Source organism: Prorops nasuta, unplaced genomic scaffold (genome assembly GCF_024137725.1).
Source record: "Prorops nasuta isolate Cenicafe-Biocafe unplaced genomic scaffold, Cenicafe_Pnas_1.2 PNAS00038, whole genome shotgun sequence".
Classification (NCBI taxonomy): Eukaryota; Metazoa; Arthropoda; class Insecta; order Hymenoptera; family Bethylidae; genus Prorops; species Prorops nasuta.
This window is the reverse complement of record NW_027116835.1, coordinates 22,394-42,782: the sequence shown is the minus strand read 5'-3', so window position 1 is coordinate 42,782 and position 20,389 is coordinate 22,394. Positions and strand designations below refer to the sequence as shown.

At 39.9% G+C, this 20,389-nt stretch overlaps 3 protein-coding genes across 3 annotated transcripts in view; 2 read left to right on the top strand and 1 right to left on the bottom strand.

Annotated features, from left to right (window-relative positions):
* LOC136783915 (uncharacterized) overlaps positions 1-14,747 on the top strand; it is a 92,505-nt gene extending 77,758 nt beyond the window's left edge. The window contains exons 3-7 of the mRNA XM_066744282.1: positions 4,481-4,583; positions 4,961-4,983; positions 8,339-8,494; positions 8,815-9,184; positions 9,335-14,747. Coding sequence (XP_066600379.1) covers positions 4,481-4,583; positions 4,961-4,983; positions 8,339-8,494; positions 8,815-9,184; positions 9,335-9,725 — 1,043 coding nt within the window. The 3' untranslated portion in view covers positions 9,726-14,747. The remainder of the gene's footprint in view (positions 1-4,480; positions 4,584-4,960; positions 4,984-8,338; positions 8,495-8,814; positions 9,185-9,334) is intronic.
* A 1,102-nt stretch (positions 14,748-15,849) lies between these two features.
* On the top strand, positions 15,850-17,777 carry LOC136783980 (queuine tRNA-ribosyltransferase accessory subunit 2-like). Its single transcript, XM_066744431.1, has 6 exons — positions 15,850-16,329; positions 16,404-16,553; positions 16,613-17,077; positions 17,147-17,349; positions 17,432-17,557; positions 17,637-17,777. The coding sequence occupies exons 1-6, from the start codon at positions 16,213-16,215 to the stop codon at positions 17,740-17,742; spliced, it is 1,167 nt and encodes a 388-aa protein (XP_066600528.1). The 5' UTR covers positions 15,850-16,212; the 3' UTR covers positions 17,743-17,777.
* Positions 17,778-17,803: 26 nt separating this feature from the next.
* On the bottom strand, positions 17,804-20,157 carry LOC136783981 (ZZ-type zinc finger-containing protein 3-like). Its single transcript, XM_066744432.1, has 5 exons — positions 18,845-20,157; positions 18,630-18,786; positions 18,322-18,560; positions 18,124-18,249; positions 17,804-18,049 (listed from the first exon to the last, which is right to left on the bottom strand). The coding sequence occupies exons 1-5, from the start codon at positions 19,238-19,240 to the stop codon at positions 17,804-17,806; spliced, it is 1,164 nt and encodes a 387-aa protein (XP_066600529.1). The 5' UTR covers positions 19,241-20,157.
* Between the last annotated feature and the right edge of the window lie 232 nt (positions 20,158-20,389).

Genomic DNA, 20,389 nt, shown 5'->3' with positions numbered 1-20,389 from the left:
TATTTAGGGCCCCGAGGTATTCGGAGACGTGTCTGCACTCTGCAGCGCTCGAGTCTCGAGGTTCGAGGTAGCATATAGAATTATTCTAGATGGAGCGAATGTTATAGTATGTGCGGAAGTTGTATGGGGATTTTAATATAAGTCTTTCCCTTTAGTTTGAGCTGCGCGGCGCCGCGCCGTGCCATTGCACGCGGCAGAAATACGAGCCTTGAGGTATCTCTGCAAATAATGTGAAAAAGGAAAAAGCAATGTTTTCTCGGTACAAGTATATGTATATTGTGTATACTGTCAACTTGGCGTGCAATCCGCAAAAGCATAGATGGCTGGCAGCAGGACGATCGACAAACGCTGATCGATGAAAAATATATACAAAGGCAAAAGCGTATATATAAATTACTTATTGGGGCTAATGTATATAAGAAGAAAGCGCTGCTCGCTCCTGCAAAATCGATCGTCGATAACGCGATCGCATCTCTATACGATTGAAAGTTGAATGCACGCAGTCTATATGGAAGAACACGTTGGGAGTAATCATCATTCTCGCCAATCGCAATCGGCTAAATTTCTATAGCTTATTTCGATCGTTACGGTTCCTATGCGACTCTCTTTTAATTTCATGCACGGAACATTGTATCGCGCGATTATTGAAAAGAACCATGGATTTTTAACGATTCGCCCTTCTTCCTTTTTGCACAATTACTCTCGATATTATCGGCATCCACTTTCTGATATACTTTAATATATTTATTTCGTTGTAATTGAGCAAATCTCATGCATCGTACGTGCATGGTCGTTGAGAATAAAGTCCATATATATTTGGCAACAAGTAAAATGCATAATCCGTGAATGAAGAGCAAAGAGCTGTGTGTTCGAACGCACCATATATATATACATACATATATACCTACATGCATGTAGCCTCGCGTTTGATAAATATGCCCTCCCTCCGTCTCGCGGAAGCAGCAACCTGTTGCTTCTTCTATATAGTTGTAGGAGAAATAACGCAGCTATACTGCAGGCATGCGCTCGAAAGCAGTGCAAAGATATAACATGTATACATATATCTACCGATATTCACGCCACGGTGAATCGGCATGGATGGAAATACCACTGCAATTCACAACCTGCAGTAATAGATTTCTTTCTAATCTTAAGTGTGTTAATAAACCGTCCGATGCGCATACATGTCGTATGATTCTCCGAAAGTTTTGTGCAAGTGCAGAACAGACTTGTTTATATTTACACACGCGTATATACATATAAGATGAGATTGGCATATATATTTACATAGACAAGTGCAGAGTCGAGCGCGCCTTTATCAGGATAACAGCTTTATACATGCATGCATGCACGCAAGGTACAAGAGGACGTGTGGTCTGCTGTCTACGGCGTGTTTGGAATTCAAGAGAAATTAGCCTATAGGTGGCCAATCTTGCAGGCGAGGGATGATTGATAACCCTCCGGTAAGAGGTGTGTGTGTGTGTTATCAGCCATTTCTCCTCGCGTACGCAGTTAATGTTCGCGTCAAGATGGAGCGTGACGTTGACCGCGACGCCACTTGTGACGCGCACCTTTCTTTTTTCACTCTTCCTCCTTTCCGCATATATATACAAGTCTACCTTCCCTATCCCTATCCCTGTCGTCTCGTGTACGATATACTGCACATATATGGAGCTGCGACGAAAATGATTGGCACAGCTTGGTGTGCCGTCAGTTGAAATTTGAAAAAAGAATAACGTACATACATATACATACATATATATATATATATATATATGTATACGTCAAGAGCATAATTCCAGAGAAGATAAAACTTTTACATGCTAATGTTCCTTCTAACGCGTTCATTGTAAAAGTCTGCCAGATGCGGCGCAAATGTCGAAGAAATTTCAAAATCGTTGTGAAATGATCATGCAGATATCCCAAGTGAGATTAAACTTGGAAATATAATTAGGGTATGTAGGTATTACGCAGTTTATATAGTATAGGCTCGGTGAATGTGCGAACGAAAAGCACGGACTATGCCAACTTTCCACAGGAATATTAAATGCAATTTACTGGAGAACGCGCGTATCCCATGGGATTTTATAGCAGGATTAGCGTATTATATGATAATGCGATAGGCTCTAAACACGGTTAATGAGACCAGCTTCTACGTAAAATAAGCAGGAGTAAGAAATGGTGCCGTGCCGTACGTTAATTCGGCCATTCAACGTGCTACTCGCTTCCTCTATAGCAATAATAATAATGTACGTAACCTATGCCCTATATCGAGATATTTCGATCTCTTGAAGTAGACTCGAAATTGGATTCACCGGTCTCTCTCTCTCTCTCAACTTGTATATACGGATTACACGAAATACCTTACGCGTATATACGTTCACCATGCACCTAAAACTGTCGATCATTCCTATTTCCTATCATCGGATCAATTTTCTCACCTTTGCCTCATCCGAACCTCTCTGTCTTATCTTGATCATTTTTTTGACACAATATCTTTTCACATTTAATATCAAAAGAAATACCCCCCGTTGTACACTATACTATATATATATATAACTCTCCTCTATTTCAAGAATAAACTTTATATACGTTTGAGCTATAACTGTTTTTTCTTTTTCTATATTATATATAGCCAAGAAATATTCTCAAGTCCCTCGGATCCTGACGTTATTTCTATTATATTATATCAATTGTTTAACAATTTTTACACGCATCTCTCTCTCTCTCTCTCTCTCTATTCGAAACCCAAAAAAATTATACATATAAATATTATACTAAAGAGCATAATATGTGTACTGACATAACTTTCACGTCATGAACACTATCCAGTGGAGTATTGCTTGGAATCTCTCGAGTCTCTTTCACGAAATAAAAATTTGCACGGGGAAATTCCAGTTGGCGAAAAGCGAAAAGTATATGGTGGAATGCACACGGACGGACCGATACAGGATATTCGAGATATCGAGTTAAAGCGTTGTTCGCTCGTTTGATTCTTAGCCAGGATTGTTAAATAGTTGTCGGGTAAATAGTAGCGGTGTATCCTTTATAAGGCTTTAAAGGCGATGCGCGGGACTTGGCGCCGTGCAATTATACAATGTTGGTAAATGAGGTGCATGCACTCGCTGCAGCACCGTCTCGGACGGAATTAAACGAGCAATGCTGAATTAACGAAAATTCTGCCACTTCTCTCGCTGCGTACGCGGCGCGATAATGGAAGCAATTTATACTTGAGCGGCATTCTACTCCTCTTATATATGTATAGTATAGTATATATAGCTCCTCTGCATGCTACTTCATCTTGCACAATTTATTCTCAGCTACTAATCGGTTATACGCAATAAACTTTTCCAAGCTGCACGATTGATGCTCGCTCGACGGAAAAGTTCCAAATATATACATATACAATGCACATCTTGTGCATGATCTACACGCAAGCCTCTTCACGGCAAGTTTCATCAGCAGCTCTATGTACGCTGGGATAACTTATTGTCCAATAGAATAAAGAAACGCTATAGAACCGTTATTATATACGGCTGACGTTGCCGGTGCCGCGGTGCTGGAGCGCTCAGCGCGCGCGTATAGTCTCTCAAAAATTCATCCGAAACCTTCTTCGTTCCAACTCCAGAGAAACCAATCAACTGCAACTTGCTGTCAAGATTTTCAGCAAACTATCGACCTTTCCCACTATTATATATATATAATAGGAATATCATGGCATCGAGATAAAGAAGCGTCGGCGAGGAGAATTAAAATAAGCTACTGCGGAGCGCATTCACCGATGATCCATCGGAAATCGAAACGCTGTGCTATCGGAGATGCGCCTCGACAATAATGTGCGGCAGGCATCTGCGAAAAACGAACCGATCACGTGGCCAGTAGTCATGCGCCAGTTGTAACCTCGCACCGCGATTCTCTTAATTAGGTTGCCCGGCAGCGTTTCTGACCAAACGAGCGTACTGTACGCCGTACACATTCACCATGCATGTACCCCATCCACCCTCCTTATAAGCTCCCTTTATATATGTACGGGCGTGCGTGTGTCCGGGCCAAACGAATCCGCCTGAAATCCCGACATGGGACAATATAAAAATATCCACCAAATGAGCGAACCCAAGAGGACACGGCCGGATATCATTCGGGCTTGCAGGGCAAAAGTAATCCCGAGGAACGCGCGTAATAATCTTATATTACGGCATCCCGCTGCGCGGAAACCATACAATTGACAGCGAGCCAATTATGCCGTAAAAGTCTTACTCCTCAATGTCCAGCTTATATTACATTTTTATGCAACGATTGCCTGCAGGACCCTCGTATATGTTTCAACCAATCCAATCACGCTCGACGTAATATAATGATAAATCTCTTGATGAATATGCTATATATATATATATATATATATTTTGTTTTTCCTTTTTTCTGAGTGTATACATGTGCTTTTTTTCCCATCTTTTCACCCAAGCTTTACTTCATGTTTCAGAAGCACCCGGTGAACTCGGTTGGGTCCTCACTCTAGTGATAGTTTCCTTAGTCTCGGCCGGTATTGGAGCAGTCATCATGGTAACGCTCTTACACTGCAGGAGGTTCGTATATTTTTCTTATCAAGTGTTTATTATACAAAAGAACCAAATCACGATGAATTGGACCTTGATGAATCTGATTTTGATAGTACGATATATATATATATATACATATATACGCACATAGCAGTTTTCTCTCTTTCAATCTATGGTTAAATTTGTAGGCGCGAGGTGATAGGATGAAAAATTATTTCGTCACTGTGACTGGAGAGTTCTAAAAGATGGGCTTAATTATCTTTGAAATAAAATATATATAGCCTGAACCGTACAACCTATCACCTTGCCCATTCGTTATTGTAAATTCGATATAGAAAAGAATTCATTTGTATATACATTTTCATTAGAAAAGTTGTATTAAAAAATTGTTATTTTTCTTACAGAATGAAGAGCGCTGGTGGCAGAGGTAAGAGGATTATTCATTCCATAATTAGAGCATTATCTCAAAGGGCTTTCACGGGTGCAGTGCTTTTCGATCTCGGTTATTTATTCTTTTGGAAAACTTGGACAAAGTTGGCTCAGAGAAATGAGATTAATTCGAAAGGAAGGATCGCTTTCATTGACTGTATCGAGGCCTATAGCTCAAATTATGTCGAATTAAGAATAAGACATAAGCCTGCTGGCCCTATAGCTCTTACAAAAATTCCGAACGATTCCCAATTACTCCAATCCCCTACCGAGGGCGGGACACTATAGGCCACACCTTGAACCATTCATCTCTATTGTCAGTCTAGGTATTCTATTTATAACTTCTACCCGGCCACACTGAATCATTCGAACCGTCCTCGTATGTACTTGCTGCATGCATAAATCGTGCCCCCCTCGACACCTGCAATTCACTCTTTCTTTTCCAGCCTTTGCAAGTTTTAAATTGTCAATAGGTATGTCACAGTACAAAGTTCCATAAAGAATTAAGCTGATAAAAACTTATTTAATCATTCAGAAAATTGCCTGCAGTTATTTATCGAGTGACAATTATTTCGTTCTTCAATCTTGTGGCAGGCAACGTACGTAATGATTTTTATAGTTGGAGCGTCAAAAGTATTTCAGACCGCGCCGCATTGTGTCTCAATGATGGAGAGGAGCTAAGGGAAGTAGAGTATTTTAGATGGAAGCGCGTGTATAAAAAGCAGCTAGAAATTTTAATCGACGGCATATATATACATACATATATATATATATATATATATATAGGCAAGAGGCGGCGAAGGCGATCTCGAATCGTGAAACGTGACGCGAGTTCGAGTCATGAAACACGCTTCGTTTAGCATCCGCGCAGATGTGCTGGGTTCGATGAGCCATATATACGTGTATAAGTGGCTACGCTACACACAATCTGCAAACATTCCCGCCATATATATATATATATATATATATATACCTATACATACAGAGGCTATAAGAAGAAATCGCTACAGTCCTCCTCTTAGCTCTCATGTGTATATACACACGCTTGACCGCGCTTGCATACCTATAGACACAATTTCACGACGATGAGAGTCAAGTGTCAGCGTCGATTGGAGTTTAATTAGTTGGCATAATGAAAGCAGGCAGGTCGCGCGCGAGAGAACTGTTGCATTGCACGAAAGCCTCGGACCTGTGGTTATCTCGTTCGAGTGAGGCACGATGAGGTATACATATATATGTATATAGGTATATATAGGAAGGAGAAGGCACACGAAGGACAGTGAAACGCGTCTAATTAACTTTCCGATTTAAAATCAGCACGCGGTACGATAGGATCGACGAGAGCCCTTCGATCGCCTGGAGGTGGCTCATTCCTACGGCGCGGAACCAATATATAAGATATTTCTATGTATAGTGGGGAAGGGACCTCAAGAGCATTAGCCCTATATATGTATATAACTTGAAACGATCGACAGCCTCAACCGCAAATTAATTATCCAACACTGGACGTTCCGTCGAACCTCCGGGCCATGCACTGCTCTCTTCCTATATATCGATCTACGTACGCCTATGTGCATATATGTGTGTGTAACCACATACGCATGCACACGTATATATACATATAATCCAACATTTTTCTCCCTCTCGCCACTCAAAAGTCTCAACAACCCCCCCCCCCCCCCCTCCCCAATCAAAATTTTCCTCCAGCTAAATCCACTTTTCACCACTACGCACTTTGATTACTTTAGTACATGCCGCGGATGGCGTACGATTCCTTCGATTAGTGTAATATGTTGTTGGACACTGGTGAATTATTCCTATACTTTTTCGACTTTATGTTAATTATTATTTGTAATGAAGAGACTGATGCAAAGAGAAAAAAAGGATTGGCCAAGCTATAATTTATCGTTCGGAATATACGTGCATGGTGAAAAAAAGGAATATCATTAAGTGACAGTGAGAATTAAGCGACGATTGCTTTAACGCGAAAGGATTAGCTCGTCGTATCTCTTTTAATCTACAGTTAATTCCTCTATAGCCCTACCTTTACCTTCACCTCCTACCGCTTATTCTATAGAAACGTTTCATAATTTATAAACTATAGATAACAGCTTCTACATACACCAATGGCCATTATTGACTCTAAATATCGCTAATCCATATGCATATTCTCTGCAAATGTCCCTTCTCTACAAAATATTTAAGATAAAATACATTTTTAAAATTACACCAAAATTCTGATAATATAGTAGCGTACAGCCTGCATAATTATCTCATACACGATTATATAGTTTAGTGATTTGATTATTTACGCTGTATCGACTGGTGGTCGTTGAATCATATCAAATTGTATCAATCGAGTGAATAAATCAAAAAGTGTAATAAGATAATTAGCAATGCATAGTCGAATGTTAAATCATCGGCGCTTATATGTCAGCACGGGATAAGCGGCCGCGTTACGTGGATCGAGTTTGCGCGACTCTGTTGCGACAAAAATAATATATATATATATATATACGATTAAATTGACTCACGGGAGTAATCGTTGTACTATATACTATTCTCGATACTTAATGTTAACATCACGTGTGTACATTTCGTTATGGTCAAAAATGATTAATCCTTTATCGTTGCGATTCTCCGATCATCCTCACACACACTTTCTCTATCTTGGAAAATTCTTTTCTGGCGACGAGTAACGCTTTATAAGTTTGATCGGAGAGAAGCTGGCCGGGGGCCCGGCTTGTCTGGAAGTACATCAGCAGGTAAATTGAGAAAAATTTCACAGTCGACAAAGGTCAACTTCTCTGCTTCCTGCGCTTATATTTCCAGCCCCGTGCGTTCCAATACATTTCGTACTATGCACGTAAGGTTTTATATATGGTAGGGTGCCCTATATATACGAGAAGACTCACGAGATGTTCCCATAATTCCTCTTTTCTTTTCTTTTCTTTCCTTTCCTTCCCTTTCTTTCTTTTTTTTCCACCGACATTCTCATGCCTACTAGTTACCGCAAGACGTCGCATCGGTCCTTCTGATCTATGAATTTCGGGTTTAATTTTTCTCCAGGGCTCTCCTCCCTCGATCCCTTTCGCTCTCTCTCTCTCTCTCTCTCTCTCTCTCTCTCTCTCTCTATCCCCCATTACAACCGTCTCTTCGAGACTGTGATGGCGCGATGACATGGGCACAATGAGAGGCCGTATAGAAAGCAGGCCTTTTTTTCATATATATATATATATATATAAAAGCAGAGCTATATAGCGGGGACCAAATGACGCGTCCAAAATAATTAACGTATTTTCCGCGAGGTGCAATTCAGGCTGAAAATGACTTTTGGTTTGTTTCATTTCCAGCGAACTGTTGCAGCGTTGGCGTGGACGATGCCAATGTTCCCGAAGGAGGCCATGGATCTGGGGTTGGACCTGGAGGAGGAGTCTCCGTTATACCGGATCGACCGCCCCTGGAGCTCGATAAGCTACCACCGTACCACGATGTGGCTCCGAGTCCCGGTATAATTATAAGCTCTTCATTATATAATTTTTAATTAATGGGTAAAAAGAAAAATATATACAGGGTGTAGCAGAGCAATGCGATGATTTTAATTTTAACCACACGTATTCTTGATGCTAACCAAGTAGAAAAGAAGCCTATATATATATACTATATAACATCCGTAAAAGCATCACTGCTGAGATAAATCAATTTTAAAGCGATAAATGTGTGTGTGCATGAATACCTATATATATATATATATATATATAAGTATTAGGTATGGCGAATGATATATTTAAATATGCAGTTACGATTAATTAGGAGGGACGATTTTTAGGGCACAACGTATGGTCGTGGTTGGGCTCCCGACGAGGTGGAGGTACACCAGGTGTCGTGACGACCCCTCTCTCTCTTCCTCAGCACCGACGCTCGATGAATCTGCCGGTTGAGAATCATTACACCCACATGCAGACCGACGAGGCGCTCTACGCGGAATTGGACTCTCAAGCCGCGAGCTACGCCAGCGATCTTCAACTGCAAATGAGAGCGGTTGGAGAAAGAGGAAGCTCGACGTACGGTACGACTTCCGGTGGACAGGAGGACGACTACCACGAATTGGACACTGCCAGGCTCCACCGTCATTATGGAGGCAGTACCGACGACTTGTCCCTGCAGAGGGACACTCTACGAACACGACACAGTAAAAGGTTCGCATCTCTCTCCTTCTCTCCCTCTCCCTCTTTACAGATACTTATATATATATATATATATATATATATATATATATATATATATGTATACGAATACATACTAGATGCACAATATATACATATATTCTCTCGACCCCATCTCCTCAGGTTACAAGAGCCGGATTACGAGATGTACGAGAACGGACCTCAAACTCCGGTGCCGCCTGGTCAGCTACATCACCATCACCACCACCATCATCATCATCATAATCACAATCATCGAGAGGAGCTGAGAGTCGGTAGCAGGAATGGTGAACACCCATCTTATCAAAATACAGCGTACACCGGTAGCGATGCTGAGCCAGACGGACCAACGCTCAGCAGCGCACCAAGTAGCGCCTATTATAGCGATCTTAGTTCCAATTCCGCGAATCAGCAATTGCCAGTGTCAGCAACGCCGACGGCCAATCATCATCTTGCTCAACAGACTATGGAAGCACCGCCACAGTACAGATTAGCCGCTATCAACGAAACTTCCGTACCGTCGGATTATATTTGAGCGACGAAACGTCCAGATCCCTCCCCTCGCTGTGTATAATAATTGCTTCTCGTGTGTCCTGCAGTGGATGCGCATATATATATATATATATACTGGAGGAACTAGAGGAGCATTAGAGAGGCGGGTGTGAGAGGAGGAGAATTCTGGTCTGCAGGAGCAACAGATCGAGATAGGAATTCGAGTTCTGTTGCCGATGCCGGTGCCGGTGCCGGTGCCAGTGCGTGGAATGTAACGATAGGTGCATGTGCGAGAAAGAAGCATGGCACTTGTATAGCCTGCGCCGCGCTGCTGCCTTTAGGAATTCCCCAGTTTCTTCCCAAAGAAATCTTACGTTTTGGTGTCTCTGTGTGTATGCGTGTGTGTGTGTGTGTGAGTGCGCGCGCGCACTCCCATCAATATGCCACTCGTCTTTTTATCCTGCCTGCCCTCCTCTGCATGGCCAAAAGGAAAAGCACACGCCACGCGAGGACCAGTCAACGATCCGTCTATTCGACGCGCGCGTTTCCGCGATCTATTCTCCCTTCCCTTCCTCCTCTTCCTTTCAAATGCTACCGCGTCATTAATTGTTCCTGACTAATAAGAGTGTGTCCTGCGTCCACGCACAACGAAACACTGTCAACCGTGCCGTGCGACGTGTCGCGTTGGAAATGAATCAAGTGGCACATAAATGCAGCGTTTCGCCACGTAAACTTCCCAATCCTCTTACTCTTATATTATATTCGCAAAATGCCTGAGACGCGACTAATGTGTCGCAACTTGAAATAAGAGAATGAAAGAAAAAGACAACGACGATTAAATAAAGTTGAGCTGTTCCTCAGACAAATTACCAAAGTCATAAACTTGCCATTAGTGAATACAAACTACAAACGTAACTATTAACGACACGTTTATCCTTTGCGCGGTTCATCCACGCCGCGGTTATTGAAATTCTAGCTTTTGATTATGAAATTCAAGCAGAAATATATAGTTGATTTTCCATTGGCCTTGCAAAGGATAGACTCGATCTTTCAATAATTTTCTATATTGAGACTGCACTTTTGTTCAATGACGTACATTATTATTATATTCACCAACTGCAACATGTTATATAGCATTTAGAGCGAGGATTAGTTTGTTGGGAGATTCGCGAGCGGTATTCAAACAAGAGAATATGCGTAATTTGCTTTAATGTTTCTTACACACATGTATACTATATGTTTATCAGTATATAATAATTTTTGGTCTTGTTATTAAAATTCTGCTGATTAAGGGGAAAAGGGATATGTGTGTGGCGAATCGGCAAGGGGAGTGCGCAGCATGTACAAGTAGCATTGTTCTTATATTAACGTTATGTATATATATATATATACTACTCGCTTTGATGCGTGTGCCGAAACGATATCGCGCTGCTTACTCTCTTTCGCCGTACTCGCTCCCCTCCCCCCCCCCCCCTCTCTCTCTCTCTCTCTCGTCCGCATCTAATCGCCCGAATCTCCTATCGCGCAAGCACACCAGTCGTGCAGTCGTAAAAAGATTATTCCGCAATGTGAGCGCACGTAACGAATGGAATGAAGTTGTTTGGAGGAACAGGTGTTTTGTAATTTGACGTGGAGGGCTCCCAGTCAGTGCCTGCGGCTACATCCGGCATCACTTTTACGTTTTAACCGAACACCGTGCCTCAATCTCCTCTTAACATATCGCCCCCCTCGCGTCATCATATACCCTGCAAATGATCCCTCGTTTTCACGTATATACCTACGGGGTGTCTCGGAATTACAAAATTGCACTCCTCGTCGAACATAGTGTCAATAAATAATTCCAGCAAGCCGCGCGCCGTCGATCGTCTTTTGGCAATTTAACAATTTAGCGATCTTTGGCGAATAGATAACTCAATTCCCGATCCGATATCGGCGCTCGATTTGATTACGTATATATATATATATATACTCTTCCCAAAGAGCATACAATATTTTCTTTCTCTTTTTTTTTTTTTTTAAACGAATTTAATTTTTACCGATTAAACATTAAACGCGCTGTATGAGAAAGGATTCGATCGGAGAGCTTGGGTGTCGATTTGATCCGCCCTACCCGAGTCCCGTCCCGTCCCCACTCCCGCGATGCAACTATACAATACGATACCGCTCCATTGCTGAGATTTACGCGATACTTAGCTCTTACAATTGAATTTGATCGTCTAATTTGGAGTAATTTTCTCCGCCGTCCCATTCAAGTCGGATAATGAGTTTTCACTGCCAATTCCTGGACTGCGGGTTATTGCTTCGTGCAGTGCAACAATGCGCTCCCACGTGGGCACGCAATAATTAATTGCGGCCCTACGGTCACAATGGGGGAGAGGAGGGAGGGGAGCCGTTTGACTCTTCTCTCGATGCCGCATTATTTAGCCGAAAAAAAAATCCCACGGGAAGAGACCGTGCTAACCGCGTGCCGGATCGTCCGCCCTCGCTCTCGTACATACGCGCGGCGAGTCCTTATCGCGGCCGTGTTACGCCAACGAGAGCCTATCATGGAATTCGTTGCTATATGCTACCTGAGCTTAATTAAGGACTATCTCGCCCTAGGAGCGACCATACAGCGACCACCGTTCCTCGTGCTTCCTCTTCCGACTTTTCTACTCTAGCTCATACACATACCACGCGCCTATACCTGCACCCTTTACCATCCTTTACCACCTCTTCCATCTTTTACCATTGTCAAGATGAAAAAGCGCCAGCACGCTCAATTTCCCAACGTTATCTTCGAAACTTATTGTATCCATATACATATGTCGTATATCAACTACGGACCAAAGATCTTTCTTGTACCGTGTGTGTGTGTGTGTGTGTGTGTGCGTGCGTGCGTGCGTGCGTGCGTGCGTGCGTGCGTGCGCGTGTATGTATGCGAGCGCGCATCTCTCCATTGCAGTATCTATATATCATTATGCTCGATAGGAGACGTAGTGAAAATATTGATGTGCACTTCTTTTCGAGATTTATATTCGTATACGAATTTCGAGAAGATTCGATATTTTCAAAGTTGACTGCTGTTCTATTTCGCATGTTGAAATGAAAATTAAGGATGATGGTTTATGTATATTAATAGAGTATGGAAGATAGTGCGCCCCCCGAAATATGTTGGTCGTAATAGAGGTCGATCGTGAAGAGCGAAAGCGAAAGCAAAAGCGAAAGAGAGAGAGAGAGAGATAGGGGATGGGGGTAGCCGATCGTGGGAATCTGGTAGGCTGCTTGGATTCTCGCGAATTTCTTGATCCACGAGACTTTCGTAGGATCGAAGGATCCACAAGTTGGGTTATAATGGCCGGGCTTGGCATGGTGGTACAGAGAGAGAGAGAGAGAGAGAGAGAGACGGGGATGTGCGGTAAAGCGACGGACTCCGCCGGGCCCTCGATCCTTGGCTGGCGCTGTGCGTTCGTGCCGGGATATATAAATTATACATGTAAATATACGGGCAGCGCTTGCCCGAGAGATCGAACTGCGAGATATCGAGATATGTGTTGGCGACCCCACACCCCATCCCACCCACCTTTCCTATCTCTCTCGCGCGTTCTCTCCCTCCCTCTATCATACCAAGCCTTCGCGCGCGATCTCTCCTCGGTCCCTCCTCAACCTTCCAGTCACTCGATCCACTCGGCGCGCTCACCGCTCCTCATCACCTCACCTTGATTTTCCTTATCCTCGCAAACGCGCCGCGCACCTCCAACGCACAACGTAACACGCACGCATCACGCCAAAGTCCGGACGCGCCGCGCCTCCGGCGAAAATACCTCTCTCCGAGTAGTCCCCGAGCAGCCCGAGTCTCGAATCTCGCTGCCTCCGGCTGGCTGGCTCCATTCTTTTGCCCTGGCCTTTATAATCCTATACTATATACCAATAACTATATCGCTTCGCATATATGCGTATATAGTCCCTTCTCTTTTTTACCCAACGCAAATTACTTTCTCTCCCTCTCCGTCATATTGTCACTCGTCTCTCCATATCAATGATATACCGCCTCCAATTTTCCTCATACCCCTTATCATCGTCGTTTACACACTAATTTATCAAATCTCTCTAATTCTATATACAATTTAATAAAGAAACAAATACAGTGTAAAAACAAATGCTGTGGTTATTACCGTAATTTATTCGTACCGATTGCCCCCATACGATAATTATGTATTTATTTATTTCATTGTCATAGACAGTGTGGATTGTTAATGTTTTGTTAATCCTAGTGGTGGATATTTTTAATTTACTCGTAAATATGTGAAATATTGTTAAGAGAGAGAGAGAGAGAGAGAGAGAGAGAGAGAGAGAGAGAGAGAGAGAGAGTGAGAGTGAGAGAGTATAATGTGTATAATATATATAGTTTTAATATTTCCTACGGCTCTTTATAAAATTGCTCCAATTTTAAAACAAACTTTTCAATATGTCATAAAGTGCTTGTAATGACACAAGTATTTTATACATACCAACAGTTTTATTTCGCTGTTAAGCCATTTCTATAAAGAGAAAACTCGTACAAATTGCGAGAGATACTCAATATTATCTAGCTGTTGCTCCATTCGTGCTGACTGCGCACTGTAAAAGCTCTTTCTGTAATGATTACTACATAAGAAAAACGAATGAAACAAATCTTTCATGCAATTTATTTCTACTTATAGTTTGAACAAACATTTGATTAATTTTCTTTCTTCAAACTAAGAAGAATTCATTCCTATTAATGTAACATAATCAAGGAATTAATTATTCAACTCTTTTTATTAGGCCTCTCTCCCTCTCTCTCTCTCTCTCTCACTCTCTTTAATCAGTTGATATTAATACGATGGATCTTGTATATAATATGCCGAATTGTATAAAATAACAGAAAATGACTTTAATATTTTGTACATAAAGTATGTGTGTAATGTACCTTGTATCATTAACTGTCTATACAAATGAAACACATTTGATGTATTTGCAAAATTTAAGTCAATATCATTAGATATGCATAATAAACTCAAACAACAAATCGTATATATTATCTATACGGTTTTTAAACATTGTACAGTCAATAAAAAATACTTTCTTACGATAATATTATACTGTCCAGTGGTTTTTTCCTACTGCCCATACTATTAATATTTAAAATCTAAGAATTTAAAAAAAAAACTCATTTAATTTTGATTTTACTATATTTTTCAGATAAAAATAAGTTACAATAATAGGGCTTTAGTCGCATTCGCTCGATTTATATAGTACAGTATTGGAAAATTTCGTAAAGAATGCGTGCAAAGTGAATTTAACTGAAAAGTCGACGAATCAATTTCCAACAATGTACAACCGAACGGGTACAGATTTGAAAAACAATCAATTTAAATTTTCCTTTTTAGATCTTTGCTTCCTTTGTTGTGCATGAGGCTTCTTTGTTTTTCTTTACACTGGTTCATAAAGTGAATGATTGTTTCTTGATTTCTTGTTTGGCAATGTGGGCCAATGGAAATATTTTTTTCCCGAAACCAGACAACCACCTTGATAAAATGAAAAGAGTGAATGATATTAAGAATAAAATAATTGAACAATTTTTTATTTAGTCCTTATTTAAAAAGTTATTCAGCATTCGATTTTCTTACACTATAAAACTTTCTCTTAGTTTTCGGATCATTCGAGTGATGCCATACATACAACATATGTACATACTACTGATGCCTCGATGCCTGACCAATCACAAAAGGCTGTTATAGATACTCCTACCAATAGGAGGCTTCTATCAAGGGCCTTATAATCTGTAATAACTTGTTAGAGTTGTAGGCCCCGTCCCGCTATTGACTGCGAGTACTGAAAAGCTATATTTAATGTCACGCAAACTATAGATTACTAGTCTCACAGTAAATAACGGAACGCGCCTTTAATTAATTAACTGAGTAAAATAATATATGTTAACAGGAGTTTTATTCTCGAAATATCATTCGCTATAACAGAGTTTATCCCTTTGGTATGAATTAATAGGACGCCTCGTATGCGCCTTGCGTGCAAGTTGCAGCGCAACAATTAAATAGGTTAGGTCCACGGACAGTTCGCCACACAATCCCCATCCCCATTCCTCGCCTTTGTCACGCGCGCCACGCCGCTGACCGCGGACGCCGGTCCTCTACAGTGTGTGTATGTACGTACACACACCGCCTGTCATCTGTGTCGACTGTGTCTGTCCGTATGTAGTACTTGTGGCTCTCAAGCTCTCATGGCTCTCATTCCTCTCCTCTCCTCTATATCAGATCAACCCAATCAACCCATCTATCACCGATGTTTTGTGCATTTCTTTCAAAAAATTGCATTAAACTTCAATTTTTACTTTTATTATTCTGATTTATTCCAAAGTTTGTTACGGTAAAATAATCGCGCTTTATAAATATAAAATTAAGATTCAATTGAGTTATTGTATCAAGGTTGTCTTCTATTTAATTAATTAACTTGTAATTCTGAATCATTCACAACTACTGCAACACATCATCCTTATACCCGCTTCATTAAAAATGAAATTTAAGTTTCAACCTCTTAATAATAGTACTGGCCGCATAGGTAATTTATCAGGATTTAAAAGATTACCAAATGTAAATTTTGAAACACCACTCTTACTAATATTTACTAAAGTAAGTATACTCATAAATAAATGAGACACATATCTATCGTATGTTACTGATTACTAAACATTTCAAATACTTAGACAGGATCCGTTCCACATTTAACCAAAGAAGTTTTAAAATATGTAACGTCTGATAGACACATGTTATTAGCTTCACTTTCGTCCACAATATCAATGTCAAAGTCGATCGAGGCTCTTAACAGTACACTTGGAAAATTTACTAGTATGGAGGTAATGATTATAATTAGATGATATATTTCTTTGCATAAGTACAAGTTAAATTATTTTAGGAACACCTACAACTTTTATCCATTCATGACACTGCGATAACAACGACGAGAGGTCATCAAAAATTAAATTCTGTCGCAGTGTGGAATAAGTTAGGTCGACACCAATTGACAGCTAATGAATTTATGGATGTCGTGGAAATTCTTCAGCCAGACATTTGGGTAGCTTTGTGCGATGGTGATACTGATATAAATAGTGGGAAGAAGAGACTATTCAAAGCTGTAAATCGTAGTAACGCTTTGTTGGAAGAATGCTTAGAAAGGTACAAAAAGTCAGTAGGATTAAAATCCACAGCTATTTTAGGTGCTGTTCAAGGGGGATACGACTTAAGCTCTAGAGAATATTCTATTAATTACTTAAAAGACAAGCCATTATCAGGTTATGTAATTGATGGGCTTCATACTAATGGACCAGATACGCAAAGTATTTCTATCGAGCAAATTAGAAACATTGTCCAGCATACAATTGTAAGTTATTTTATCTTCTTTAATTAACAGATTAGAAATCGTATTGATTTTTTTAATATTAATCTACAGAATTTACTTCCTAATGACAAGCCAAGGGTATCGACAGGTTGCTGGAATCCAATAACAATTTTAAATTTGATCGAGTTAGGAGTAGACATATTTGATTCAACATATGCTTACACAATGACAGAAGAATCAAAAGCATTAACATTTTTGTGTGATAATGACGATTGTAAACACACAGTACCTTTCATAACACTATTGGATGAGAGGTAAAATGGATGATTGGTTGCTATACAGAATTTGCCTACCATGGTCCATAATATATCTTCTGTATGCATTATGTTTTAATAGGCATAAAGATGATTTTACTCCGATATGTGAAAAGTGTAAATGTTTGGCATGTAGAAGCTATACTAAAGCATACATACACCATTTGTGTCAGACAAAAGAAATGCTTAATCTTGTTCTTCTAATGATGCAAGTATTTTTCATAAATAATAACATCGCAGGTAATGTAATTAAATTGATCAACTAATTTGTAATATTTACCTTACAGACACAATATGCATCAATATTTACAATTTTTTCAAGATATCAGAAATAATATGAGAGGTGGGGCATTCAAAGAGTTTTATAAAAAAATTCAGTCAAAATTTTCTTGATACATATTAGTCTACTTTAACAAGTAAGATATTATTAGTGGGTTTATTATTAAGTATTTACTTATTCCGGTAAAAAGTTGGGATCTAGATAATTTGAATTACTGAAATTTTGTGGGAAATAGTCCAAGTCATAGCATTTGCTATGATTCGGAGCTCGTATGGGATTTAATTTATGTAGTGCCTCGTGGACGGGATTTTCCGATTCGATTTGAGATACTGCACAATCGCTACATAAATCTACCCCAGTTTGACAGTCTGTACAATGCCATCTTGTTCCTTTTAACGGTTCTTCTCCACAAATTGTACACTGTAAAGAAAATGATTGATATTTGTTGTATAAAAGGATCTTAAAAATAAAGATTTATTTTCAAATTGACTTACTTTATAACCAAAATGTGTATAAGTGACAGAATTTCCCTGCTCCTTTTCCACTTTTATTTCACGAAGTAGCTCGATTTGTCTTAATTCAGGCGTATCTCCCAAGACATTATTTTCTACATCTTCTTCCTGAAATCAATTTGAAATTTTAACAATTACTTTAACGTTGACTCTCTTTATATTGGATTTTCTCATACTAACTGATTCTTCGGCAATTATATGCTCTTTGTTCTCATCATTAGCAAAAGCTATTTCCTGATGTGGAAAGAACGTTGACCTTCTGTGTAGCCAATAGTTGTTACGTTGATGGCGATGACTTATGCTTTTCTTCGAGTCCAATTTTACTTTAGGCCCTCTTCCTGGAATTGGAAGACCTGCCCTCAGTAACTTGATAAAATACTTCTGTACCCTACTGGAAACTTGTTTGGGAGTTCTGTTTCCTGTAATATAAAAACATTTATTTACACCTTAAATCTTAATTATATTAAAATTAAATGCTGCTTTCTCACCTAAGGCATTAGCTATTTTAGTCCAACGTCTCATTTCTATCTCTTCAGGAGGATATTCGATCAGCAGCTCTTCAAGGCGCCTTTGCTCTTCAGTTGTCCATAATTGATTAAAAGTTTCTGGCTTACTTTCATCAAAAGCCCGACCTCTCACAAGAATCTATAATTACTTTCGTCATTATCACAAGTACCGAACTTGCGTTTGCTGTATATATTACCTTTCCTTCATCTTGCTCAGTCTTTCTTTGCAATGTAGGCAGAACATGAGCGTGACGTGTTTGAGGTCTTATTCGCATGTCTGGCAAAGCAATATTGTATTGTGCCCAATCAATGTAGGGTATTTCCATAACTTTCTGCGGACCAGGAAGTTCTGGAAGATCACCACTTTGTAATTGTGCTACGAAAGATATTGGATCTTTCAGAGCCTTAGCATGAGCAGATAATAATTCATCTAAATCTTTAATAGCTTGTGTTCTCTGCGCCTCAAGAATAACAATAGTTTTAAGTAATGAAATATAATCTTTATTTCCTTTTAATGCTAAATGGTCCGATTCAAAGTAAAATTCTCCTTCGGCTTCTTCGTCTTCTCTATACTTTTCCGTATTGTCAATCATCGTTGCTAGTCGCGATTCGATGCCACAAACCTCAAAGAATCTTACTAATCATTTTTAATATCTGTTAGGTTGTTTTTAGGTTATGGTGATGTATATGTACATACATATATGTTTAATTTCAGTTATTTCTCACTAGAGCTGCGTTCGTTTATTAACTGCGAGTACTGAAACCCTACAATGTATGTCACGTAAAATATGTATAGGTTTTCAGTACTGGCAGTACACAAACGAACAGAGCCTAGGCCTAGGGTCATCGCGCAGGGCTGTCTAGATTCGGGGCCCCGATGCCCCCGATGTCCCCGATCCCAATCTAGAGCTATTCGGGAGAATGACATTGCAGGATTCATAAAAACGATACTTTCAGGGTGAGGTTCACCAAATCCGGCTTGAGGGCTTGCCGGGCTAATGTGGTACATACATAGTACTATGTATGTACATACACTTTCGGGCTAAAGTACACAGTGGGAAATTGAATCGTGTGTGGTTCGGCTAGTTTCACTCTGTAATTTAACATGGAAAATGATATACTACACTATAGTTAAAAGCACACACGATTCAATTTCCCACTGTGTAGTATAGTTTCCGACTTCCGTTACATGAGCTGTATGAGTTTAGCCCGACTAGCCCCAAGCCGGGTTTGGTGAACCTCACCCTAAAGCCCTAAAGGGTCGGTATCTTCGCCCAAATGTCGGGATTAAGTAGGTGTATCAATTTAATGTGTTTTTCTCCTCTACATATTATTATTTTATTTTTAATTAAATTCATATTAATTCATACACATATAAAACTTCATGCATTAAACTATCAAAACAAAATATATTCGGGGTTTGGAGAATAAAAAATTTGACATTGGTACATCTACTACTTAATCCCGGCGATTTTTGTGCAAAGACTGTGAAAAGACACCGACCCTTGAAAGCTTTATTAAAGCCGCAGTTGATGTTCTTACAATCCGAAAAATCATTCCGAATTCTAGTTCAAAGAAATATACATACGGTCAATTGAATTGTTACTTTTCCATTAAAAACATCGCTAAAGATGTTTCGGAACTATAGAACTCGAGGAACGATTTCTTGGATCGTGGACACAAAGCAGACCAGCAATATCTATATAGTCTGTAAAACACATTTAAATTTCAAGATGAATAGT